The sequence below is a fragment of the Pelodiscus sinensis genome, chromosome 16, assembly GCF_052426305.1.
Source record: "Pelodiscus sinensis isolate ZL-2025 chromosome 16, ASM5242630v1, whole genome shotgun sequence".
NCBI classification, from domain to species: domain Eukaryota; kingdom Metazoa; phylum Chordata; order Testudines; family Trionychidae; genus Pelodiscus; species Pelodiscus sinensis.
In genome coordinates, this window is record NC_143067.1 from 1,958,298 (window position 1) to 1,970,085 (window position 11,788).

The 11,788-nt window shown below is 51.0% G+C and overlaps 1 protein-coding gene across 1 annotated transcript; it reads left to right on the forward strand.

The window, feature by feature from the left end:
- The first annotated feature begins 3,771 nt into the window (after nucleotides 1-3,771).
- Nucleotides 3,772-11,492, forward strand: LOC142818760 (ovomucoid-like). The gene is made up of 6 exons (XM_075900665.2): nucleotides 3,772-3,911; nucleotides 5,340-5,359; nucleotides 6,403-6,539; nucleotides 8,337-8,397; nucleotides 10,366-10,481; nucleotides 11,308-11,492. The coding sequence occupies exons 1-6, from the start codon at nucleotides 3,827-3,829 to the stop codon at nucleotides 11,351-11,353; spliced, it is 465 nt and encodes a 154-aa protein (XP_075756780.2). The 5' UTR covers nucleotides 3,772-3,826; the 3' UTR covers nucleotides 11,354-11,492.
- Nucleotides 11,493-11,788: the final 296 nt, after the last annotated feature.

The window sequence follows — 11,788 nt, forward strand, 5'->3', positions numbered from 1 at the left end:
TTTCTTTGTCTTGCTTTGTCACCAAGTTTCTTTCCGGTTTGCTGAGTGATGATGCCAGAGAGAGCAGAAAGCGTGCCCTCTGTGCTAGAAACAGGTTGGTTGGTTGTTTTATTGTGGAGCGAGTAGCACATCAATGAGCAGTCCGGTGGCACCTTAGAGACTAAGGGCATGTTAACACGATGGAGAATATCGACCCTCCAGAGCTCAATCTTCCAGCGTTCCATTTAGCAGGTCTAAGGTAGACTTCTAATTCCTATGCCAAGGGCAGCCCCTGCTGGTGTCCAGTCTCTTCGTTCTGAGACTGGCTTGGCATTTTGACGGCTCTGCTTAAGGTAAACTGACCCCAGCTATGCAATTTATGTAACTGGACAACGTCTCTTAACCCGACCTGCCTGGTCTAGTGTAGACCAGTAATAGAGGTGTAGCCGTGTTAGTCTAGTCTAGCGGAAACAAAAACAGGACTATGTAGCACTGTAAAGACTAACAAGATGGTTCTGGCCCACGAAAGCTCATCACCTAATAAACCATCTTGTTAGTCTTTAAAGTGCTACATAGTCTTGTCTTTTGTTTTAGTGTAGACCAGGCCTAACAGATTTCTTAGGTCATGAGCCTTCGTAGGTAAAACCCACTTCATCAGATGGGTTGGAGTGAAAATAACAGAACCTAGGGTATATCTATCAGCAGAAGAAGTTACCTGTCAATAGCAGGACCTGTGTTAATCATAGAATCATAGAACTGGAAGAGACCTCAGAAGGTCATCAAGTCCAGCCCCCTGCTCTAGGCAGGACCAATCCCAACTAAATCAACCCGGCCAGGGCTTTGTCAAGCCGAGACTTAAACACCTCTAGGGATGGAGACTCCACTACTTCCCTAGGTAACCCATCCCAGTGCTTCACCACCCTCCTAGTGAAATAGTTTTTCCTAATATCCAACCTGGACCTCTCCCACCACAACTTGAGACCATTGTTCCTTGTTCTGCCATCTGTCACTACTGAGAACAGCCTTTCTCCATCCTCTTTGGAACCTCCCTTCAGGAAGTTGAAGGCTGCTCTCAAATCCCCCCTCACTCTTCTCTTCTGCAGACTGAACAAACCCAAGTCCCTCAGTCTCTCCTCATAGGTCATATGCTCCAGCCCCCTAATCATTTTGGTTGCCCTCCGCTGGACCCTCTCCAATGCGTCCACATCCTTTTTGTAGTGGGGGCCCAGAACTGGACACAATACTCCAGATGTGGCCTCACCAAAGCCGAATAAAGGGGAATGATGACATCTCTGGATCTACTGGCAATGCTCCTCTTAATGCAGCCTAATATGCCATTAGCCTTCCTGGCTACAAGGGCACACTGTTGACTCCTATCCAGCTTCTCATCCACTGTAACCCCCAGGTCCTTTTCTGCAGAACTACTACTTAACCGGTTGGTCCCCAGCCTGTAACTATGCTTGGGATTCTTCCGTCCCAAGTGCAGGACTCTGCACTTGTCCTTGTTGAACCTCATCAGATTTCTTGTGGCCCAATCCTCCAATTTGTCTAAGTCATTCTGGACCCTATCTCTGCCCTTAAGTGTATCTACCTCTCCTCCCAGCTTAGTGTCATCCGCAAACTTGCTGAGGGTGCAATCCGTCCCCTCATCCAGATCATTAATAAAGATATTGAACCAAACCGGTCCTAGAACTGAACCTTGGGGCACTCCCCAAGTGAATTATCACTTAATGAAGATAATTCGGTCAGGGTGGGTGTGTCATTCACAGTATTTGGGGTGGAGAGGCAAATATTAAAGATGGGGAAATTGCCTTTGTAGTTATATACATAACCCCCGATTCAGTAATCTCCACTCCATCTAGATCCTCTCCAGAGGAAGAAGAGCCACAGAACAGGGATAGGAAGAGGCAAGTGGGTGGAGACTAGGATTCAGAGGTGCCCCAGATTTTGGGGTGCCCCCTGCAGCTGTGTATTCTGCATATGGATAAGGCTGGCCCCGGCTCCATTCCACTTTCTTTAAATGAAATGTTGTCGAAAGCAACACGTTTCTGTGAAACATTCACACTTCGAGGAGCCGGCATGTTCAGACAGAAAAAATAGGGGTGGGGAACTTTTTGACCAGCTCGAAGGCCTTACTGCTTGCGGCAGCCCCCTGTAATCCCGGCAGCCCCCTGTAATCCCGGCGACTCCTCAGCTGGAACCGCAGCGTGAGAGGTGGTGTCCCAGGCAAGAAAGCGCATTGTTAACACGCTGTAGGATACCCTCTCTCCTGGCTCAGGATCAAAGGCTTTCTCTGTGGCTGCAGCTGTTCCCCTCCCACTGTGCTCTAGGCTGTGGGCTTTGCAAAGATGCCCTTTGTTTGCCGAACTTCTTTGCTGTTTACTTTTGAGCTCTCTTGGCAGAGCATGCGGCTTCCACACACATTAACCCCCACGTAGCCTGCCAGTCACCCCATTGCTGAGTAGGGGAGCGGACGGTTTTGCAGCCGCACTCTCGAGGTGCCTTGTCTAGACTCACAGCAACACCATCACGCTGAGTCCCTTTCTCCGGGCAGTTCTGCACGGAGCGATGTCAGAGTCTCGGTTTGGCCTAGTGGTGAAAGTCACGCCACATTTCTTACAGGCACTGTCCTACTGCAACCCGGGGTCCTGCCAGCTCTGTAACTAGCTCCCTGCTGGCTTCTGCCGCAACCCAGCCAACTCTTGCCGGAGCTGGGCGCCAGGGCGCGCCCACGCACTGTCACCTCTGGTTTGGCCACTCCAAAGCCAAGCTCCGCGTAGCCGATTAGCCCTTCTGAAGCCAAAGATACATCCAGCCGTGAGTGGTGCACAGCTGGGATCTTGTCCCAGAAAAGAAATGAAAACAAATTGGAAATCACAATGGCTTAGCGCAGTGGTTCCCAACCTGTGGTCCGTGGACCCCTGACGGTATTGCAGGGGGTCCGTAGAAAGTTTAAAAATAAAGATCGGGCCCGCCACAGCAGGCCCAATCCTTTCTTTTTCTTTTTCTCTCTCTCGCTCTTCCTGTTTCCCTCTCTTTTTCTTTTTTCTTTCTCTCTCTTTCTCTCTTTTTTCTTGTTTCCCTCTCTCTTTTTCTTTCGCTCTCTTTCTCTCTTTTTTTCTTTTTTCTTTTTTTCCCCTCCAGCAGGATGGGGGGGAGGGGTCCATGAAATTTTAATAAATTGAAAAGGGGTCCATCTGCTACAAAAGTTTGGGCACCACTGGCTTAGCACAACACAGCCAACCACCCTTCTTTCCTGCCCACCCACGGGCCAGAGGGGCAGCATACTCTACAAAGGACAACGAAGGCTCCAGTGCCAGCTCTGAGGTTCTAGTCGGTTTCCTTTCCCTATGCATTTCTTTTCAGATCCAGGTAGTAAAACCCATTTTCAGCTGCAACCTAAGGACCAGCCAGAAATCCTTTGCCTCAAGTGGATCATTAACTGAAGTTCGAGGATCCAGGGAATGATTTAAACTGGTCACTTACTAGAGGAACTCCCGGTGGGCCCCCCTCCTTCATACGTTTCCAGCCCCAAACGTGTTATGACTTACGTCTGGTAATGGAGCTGAAGCAGGAGAATGAAACTGGCCAAACTGAATATTTGGGACTGGTTTGGGGGCCTCCAGAGGTTGCTTCTTGCATAAAGAGCCTTTGTTAACCAGAGCAACTCGGCTGTTTGGCAACTTGGGTGTTTGTGTGAGCATTCCTCCCCGATTAGGGCTGACCTGAATAAACATTCTCAGGCACACCGGGCCAATGACAGATGTGGAGGGTTGGGTCAGGAGAAGGATGGCTGAGCGGTGTGCCTGCACGGGTGTATATATGTGTGTGAGCTACACCTGCGGAGATGCATTCACACACCAGGCAACCACCCACCATGAATGGAACAGGTGTCCTTGTGCTCTTCGCTCTGGCTCTTGGCTGCCTCTCGGGTGAGTAACTCAATAGCCCTGACCATCCTCCATCTTAACAGCCAGGGCCAAATTTCAGCACAGCCGTAAATGGGCCGTTCCTTTCCAGCCTTGCTCTTGTGTGTGGGGGAAAATCCACACCCGGAATTATGGGCTCAGTGAAGAACTTTACATGCTTTTAGGAGAGGAGGGGCCCGCTTGGTGGTTGCACGTCCATTGTTGGCCTGTGCACGCCCTGCAGGGACACACGTTAACTTTGCCAATAGGATTTTCTGTTTCCATTGCTTGAGAGGCACCTCACAGAGGACACCTGAGCAATTTCAGAGGCCGGCACAGTTCCTAAATATTCAGAAGGGGTAAAATTCAAATAGAGAGGCTCGGAAAGAAATTGTCGATGGCCTATGCTTCCATAGTAGCTACAGGCAAAGTTTAGGAGGTCTGCTTTTTAGTGCGCATTTTGTAACCCTCATTTGTCATAAGAACATAAGAACGGCCGTACTGGGTCAGACCAAAGGTCCATCTAGCCCAATATCCTGTCTGCCAACAGTAGCCAGCACCAGGTGCCCCAGAGAGGGTGGACCGAAGACAATGATCCAAGCGATTTGTCTCGTGCTATCCATCTCCAGCCTCTGACAAACAGAGGCCAGGGACACCATTTCTATCCCCTGGCTAATAGCCTTTTATGGACCTAACCTCCATGAAATTATCTAGCTTCTCTTTAAACTCTGTTATAGTCCTAGCCTTCACAGCCTCCTCTGGCAAGGAGTTCCACAGGTTGACTACGTGCTGTGTGAAGAACTTTATTAGTTTTAAACCTGCTACCCATTAATTTCATTTGGTGTCCTCTAGTCTTCTCTTATGGGAACTAATGAAGAACTTTTCTTTATTGACCCTCTCCACACCACTCATGATTTTATAGACCTCTATCATATCCCCCCTCAGTCTCCTCTTTTCTAAACTGAAAAGTCGCAGTCACTTTAGCCTCTCTTCATATGGGACCCGTTCCAAACCCCTAATCATTTTAGTTGCCCTTTTCTGAATCCTTTCCAGGGCCAAAATATTGGTCTGAGTCTGTCTGAGTGTGTTTGTGTATATTTTGTGCACCTGTTTGCACCTTTATCTATATAGCCTTAGGTATATTTCTGTGATCTCCTGTAATTACAGAGCACAGAGTAGGGCAGGTAAATAAAGAAAGGAAACATCTTTTATTTCTTGATGAATATATTTTTTCTTCTTTCTCCCCGCAAAACCCACCACCAAAACACCAAAACATGGTGTTACGTCCTGCCACACCACTTACCAGCTTGGCACCAAATTCCACACCGGGTTTGTTTGGTTTAAGAATCCATTCCCTGACAGTGCCATCGAATGATTCTCCAAGCACACATTTGAATGCTATGCCTGTCAGCGGTTTGGCTGTTTCATGTTTTCTGTCTGATTTCCTTTCAGCTGTCCCCCTGGGCGGTGAGGTAAGTAAGAGGTAGCCCGTCCCATTTATTCTCTGTCACTTTCTCCAGGTCTCTGACCAAATCTAAATGGTTTTTTTTACAAATTGGAACAAGAGCTGGGAGCACGTTTCCATTTGGCTTGTGCGGCAACAAATCTTTCACGTTACTCATTGTTATTTGTAATGGCATAACGCAGGAGCCCTAGTCAGAAACCATGACCCCATTACGCTAGGCGCTGTACAAATAGAACAAAATGACAGTCCTTGTTCTGTGGCGTTTCCCATTCAAACTGCCCCATTTAACCCTCTGGAGAGTGAAGTACAGGGGGAAACTCATTCGCGTTTGGGTTTGGGGCGCCAAGCCAAAACTCGACTAAGTTTCAATGGCGTACAGGTGTCTCGGCCAGAACGCCGGTCTGTGTGCACGGTCCTTTCTTCCCGCACAGCATTCCTGACTCTCCCGCAGGAGAGACAAGGATTATAGATCTCTATCGCCCCGGTGATGGGACAAACATTTCAACCCCTACATACTTCCCTCGGAGGATGGGGACGCACTGGGATGGGTCCTTAGGGAGGGGGTAGGATCTCCATTCCTAGCGGTTGGTAAATCCTGGGATGGGACGATCCTAAGTCAGCTGAGACTCCCTCACACACCCAGCAACTGGTCCCAGCCCTGCAGACAGTCCCGCCCCCTCCTGTGTCCAGCTTCCCAGGCAAAAGCTGTCTCCTGGTTGCTCCCCCTCCCAGGCTCAGGTTAGAGCCTCAGCCATTGTGAACATGCTGGGGCTGGGCCAGCCTTCCTCAGTGAGTCACACCCGAAATTCCCAGCCCTAGCTAGGTATTGGCTTAGTGCCCAGGGAAACTGAGGCACACACGCACGGGGCCATTACAGGGCAGCAGAAAGGACATCCCATCCCCGCTTCGCCCCAGACCCCCTGAGGTCTCTTCCCATCCTACGATTCTCCAGACACAGACCCTAATGGGCCCAGCGTGGGGAGGATAGCGAAGGAGCCCTATTTCCTGCAACAAAGGCTGCCCCAGGCTATGGCTGTGTTACTGTTGCAGGCTGATTGCAGCCAGTACCGCCTGCGCACTACCAAAGATGGGAAAGTCCTGATCGCCTGCCCCAGGCTCCTGGAGAAAGTCTGCGGCACGGACGGCGTCACTTACCCCAATGAATGCATGCTGTGTGCCCACAACCTGTAAGTTCTGCTCTCAGGCCACGCCGTCCGCGTCACTCGCAATGGGCAGAGCTGCAGAACAGCCTTAGAAAGGCCATGAGTTCTATCGGCTCCTTAGCCTCTGCCCCTCTAGTCTAGCCGAGTTTTCTCCCCATCCCTCTGCGCGGGCTGGGTCGGGCTATCATGCAAGAGCCAGACCACAACCCCACACTGCCGTAGGGGCCTGGCTGGGATTGAGCAGGGGAAAGATTGGGCCAGAGTTAGATCCCAAAGGATACGCGGTTGGATGACGCCACACGCCTGGCAGCCAATAGGATCCCACTAGCCAGTTGTTGTGTTCCTGGGTGGGTGCCGGCTGGTGTCGGTCTGTGAATTTAAATGGCAGATCAAACCAGATCGGGGTGGGCAATGAAACAGCAGCGGTTCCCCAGGGTTAGCCCCTGGCAGCCGGTACCAGTATATTGACCTGTGCTTCCACAGGTACCATCGACTGCAGCTCCCATTGGCTGCAGGTCACCATTCCCAGCCAATGGGAGCTGTGGGAAGCTGCGCAGGTGGGAAGTCCTCTTTCTGCAGCTCCCATTGGCTGCAGGTCACCATTCCCAGCCAATGGGAGCTGTGGGAAGCTGCGCAGGTGGGAAGTCCTCTTTCTGCAGCTCCCATTGGCTGCAGGTCACCATTCCCAGCCAATGGGAGCTGTGGGAAGCTGCGCAGGTGGGAAGTCCTCTTTCTGCAGCTCCCATTGGCTGCAGGTCACCATTCCCAGCCAATGGGAGCTGTGGGAAGCTGCGCAGGTGGAAAGTCCTCTTTCTGCAGCTCCCATTGGCTGCAGGTCACCATTCCCAGCCAATGGGAGCTGTGGGAAGCTGCGCAGGTGGAAAGTCTTCTTTCTGCAGCTCCCATTGGCTGCAGGTCACCATTCCCAGCCAATGGGAGCTGTGGGAAGCTGCGCAGGTGGGAAGTCCTCTTTCTGCAGCTCCCATTGGCTGCAGGTCACCATTCCCAGCCAATGGGAGCTGTGGGAAGCTGCGCAGGTGGGAAGTCCTCTTTCTGCAGCTCCCATTGGCTGCAGGTCACCATTCCCAGCCAATGGGAGCTGTGGGAAGCTGCGCAGGTGGGAAGTCCTCTTTCTGCAGCTCCCATTGGCTGCAGGTCACCATTCCCAGCCAATGGGAGCTGTGGGAAGCTGCGCAGGTGGGAAGTCCTCTTTCTGCAGCTCCCATTGGCTGCAGGTCACCATTCCCAGCCAATGGGAGCTGTGGGAAGCTGCGCAGGTGGGAAGTCCTCTTTCTGCAGCTCCCATTGGCTGCAGGTCACCATTCCCAGCCAATGGGAGCTGTGGGAAGCTGCGCAGGTGGGAAGTCCTCTTTCTGCAGCTCCCATTGGCTGCAGGTCACCATTCCCAGCCAATGGGAGCTGTGGGAAGCTGTGCAAGTGGGAAGTCCTCTTTCTGCAGCTCCCATTGGCTGGGATTGGTGACCTGTGGCCAATGGAAGCTGCAATCACCCGTTCCTGCGGAGGGACAGGTAAATACAGAAGCGCCGGCCGCCAGGGGCTAACCCTGGGGAACCGGATCTGCCCCATGGGCTGGTATTTGCCCAACCCTGCACGAGATGATCGGCTGGCCCCTTCTGGCACTGAGGGTTGTGGCTCCGTGTCTGCAACCCACGGTGCTGACCCTGCCTTGTAGAAAGCGCTTAGTCACCGCGACCAGATGCTGCCTGGGTCCCGGGCCCTCCCCGTGGGCTTGGTTGGTTTGACCGGCGGGGGCAGTGTGGCCGGGAGAGGTATTCGCTAACTCCAGCCTCCCTGTTCCAGAGATCGGAAGGCCAGCGTTGGCAAGCAGTACGCTGGCGAATGTCGACGGGAAACGGCGCAGGTAAGCGAAACCTGGGGCCCAACAAGGGGCGGGTTTTAATCCCATCGATGGCAAAGCAACGACTCCTCTTGGCGTCAGTGCAAGATGGGCCAGGCACCAGGTACATGGATTTAGAGGGTGCGGCTGGAGGTAGCTTTACACTGAATACACAGCATGGCCCCGCTCCATGTACTGCATGGTACCGTCCGAAGAGCGACCGGGGGGGGGGGGGGGGAGAAGAATGGAGATGAGACAAGGAGCGGAGATACCCCAGTGCTCCAAACCTGCAAATCTCATTCCTTTCCCCCTCACCGTCTCTTCTCGCAGTGTCAAACTGGGCACGGAGCCGCCGGAGCTAGGACTATGGGGAGTGTAACCCTTTCGGCTCCAATGCCGCCACTCAATATTGCGTTGTAAGGACAGGAGTGGGCAACAAAACCCAGCTTAGTTTTCCAGTTCAAGCAGCTAGCTTGGTGACAGACAATGTACGTGGCAGAGGGCCCCGGGACACGCAACGAGTGTTAAAACCAACCTGTGTTCTCAAGGGAAGTGTTGAGGGACGCAAACGGGTGTGCGATTACTACTCATGCTACAGTCCTGTGACACCTGGCGATTGCTCCCCCACCGCAGAGGGACGTGCCGTCTTACCACGCGGGAACCTAGCAGTACCCTTTCAATATTCGTTCAAGCTCTGCTGCATCATCCTTTATAACACTAATTAACGTGAAACTGCCCTAACAGTAATTATATTTCCACCACCTCCTTACGGTCTCTTCACTTTGCACGATTTAAATCTCCATCTGCCCCCCAGGCCTCCCCATGCTGTCAGTATAGATCACATTTTAATAAAGCATTTGCACATCTCACACACTCATTAACCCCTTTGCTTACACTAGATATAGCCAAAACACAGGTGCAGCATAACTTGGGTCATGTCCTTGCTCCCTTCGAGCTTCCCATCTTACTATCTCCAACGAAGCTCTAACCTTTTTCACGGTAGTACCCTCAGTTTCCCATACTCCCCTGTTCAGAGGCTTGGGCCTAAAGTTAGCCTTCTTTCTACTTAGCACTCCATGGGAGACACAAGACCCGGTGTGTAGCAGAGCCCTGATCTCTTTCAATATGGGGATCATCCACAATAGTACACTGGGCGGGTTGGAACCCCCCTTTGTTCTGAACACACGTGCAGGGATGTTCAAAACACCCAAGCTCCTGACCAGGTCTGTGTTCTGGTGGGAAAATAAGCAAACATGGTTCTGGGCGGCATTAACAGGAGTGTTGTGATCAAGACCCGAGAAGTCGTTCTTCCGCTCTGCTCTGCGCTGATTAGGCCTCAGCTGGAGGATTGTGTCCAGTTTTAGGCATCACATTTCAGGAACAATGTGGAGAAATTGGAGAAGGTCCAGAGAAGAGCAACAAAAATGATGAAAGGTCTAGAGAACATGAGCTAGGAGGGAAGACTGAAAAAATTGGGCTTGTGTAGTTTAGAAAAGAGAAGACTGAGACGGGACATGATGGCAGCTTTCAAGTACCTAAAATGGTGTTACAAGGAAGAGGGAGAAAACCCGTTCTCCTTGGCCTCTGAGGACAGGGCAAGAAGCAATGGGCTTAAACTGCAGCAAAGGGCGGTTTAGGTTGGACATGAGGAAAAACTTCCTGCCTGTCAGACACTGGAATAAATTGCCTAGGGAGGTTGTGGAATCTCCATCTCTGGAGATATTGAAGAGCAGATTGGACAGACACCTGCCAGGGATGGGCTAGACGGTGCTGGGTCCTGCCGTGAGGGCAGGGGACTGGACTTGATGACCTCTCGAGGTCCCATCCCGTTCTATGATTCTGTGAACTCCTCCTGTCAATGACTGGGGAGCCTCTCGGGGAGAGAAGTTAATTCTTTTAGTAGGGGATAGATTAATATCAAAATTATTGCTTCCAGAAGCCCGAGCCCCATTTCTTGCTGTGTGCTGTATGCTCTTCCTCTTCTGTTTGCAGGTTGACTGCAGTGACTACATGGAGCCCCGCCCCTTCTGCACCCTGGAGTATCAGGCCCACTGCGGCTCTGATGGCCAAACCTATGGCAACAAATGTCAGTTCTGCAACGCCGTCACGTAAGTCCAGAACTAAGACTATATCTACACTACAGCAGGAAGTTGACAAACTATGTAACTCCAGCTACATGAATGACACACCTGGAGTCGATGTACCTTAAGTCTGGTTCTATACCACAGGCAGTCAATGGGAGAAATTTTTCCATCAACTTCCCTTACTTTTCTCATCCAGAGAAGAGTAACAGAATCAACCGGAGAGCCATCTGTGGTCGATTTTGCGGGTCTTCATTAGACCCACTCAATCAAACTCCGTTGAATCAATCTCAGAGCATCAATCTGGGCTATAGTGTACATGTAGCCTAAATCTCAACTTCTGAATAATGGGAGTGATTAACCACACTGTCTGAGAGACGGAAGTGAAGTCCTCTACTTTGCATTTGCCTGTTGACACTCCAATGGGCGAGGATTTGGTTGACAAAAGAGGTTGACGGATACATGTTTTTTTATGGGAACTGTGTTCATTAAGGCAAAAGTTCAAGGGGCCAGATGTCTAGTGATATAAGTAAGCTCAGCTCCAGTCACCACAGTGAGTTTTCACCTTTTCGCACCAGCAGAGAATTTGATCCAGAGTCTCATTACAGCAGCACCAATATTTCACAAACACTGTTGGTTCCTGAAGAACGAGATACAATTTTTCACCTTTCTTTTAACTGGACTCCTGGATGGAAATAGCTCTTGAAACTTTGTTACTGTGAATGTTCTGTTTTTCCCGCTCTGGAGTAAGATACGTATCGATCAGGTACCTCCTGCGCTAGTCCAGTGAGGAACACGTATTAGCACCCTAGTGCTCTGTGTCTGATCCATTTCTTTCTCTCTCCCCATGCAGGAAAAGCAAGGGGATTCTCACCTTAAGCCATCTGGGAAAATGTTGAATCCATGTTGGTGCTGAGTCCCGAGAGAGCCCTTTTGTTCACTTCCCATGGATCGACCCTGAATATAACCGCGTCCTCAACTCACTCCAAGTACTGGGGCTCCTGATTTTCTTGCTCAATAAAACTAAACTCACCAACACTTCCGCATTTTGTTTTATTGCCAAGTCTCATGCAAAATCTTTCTCTGGCTGGTGAGTGACGATGCCAGAGAGACGCCAACAGGGTACATGGACTGGTTGTTGGAAGCTCTGCTCTGTCTAGGATCCACCATCGTAAGTGGCCACAACTGTTCCCATTAGTCATGAGGCAGCGAAATACAAACTCATGAAATGCATCGTTTCATGATCATGCGGGGAATTTCAGTCTAGGAGCACGACAGAGAGACACTGCTCTGGGGCGCTCATGCAGGCACCGGAATTCATCCACGTTTTCAAA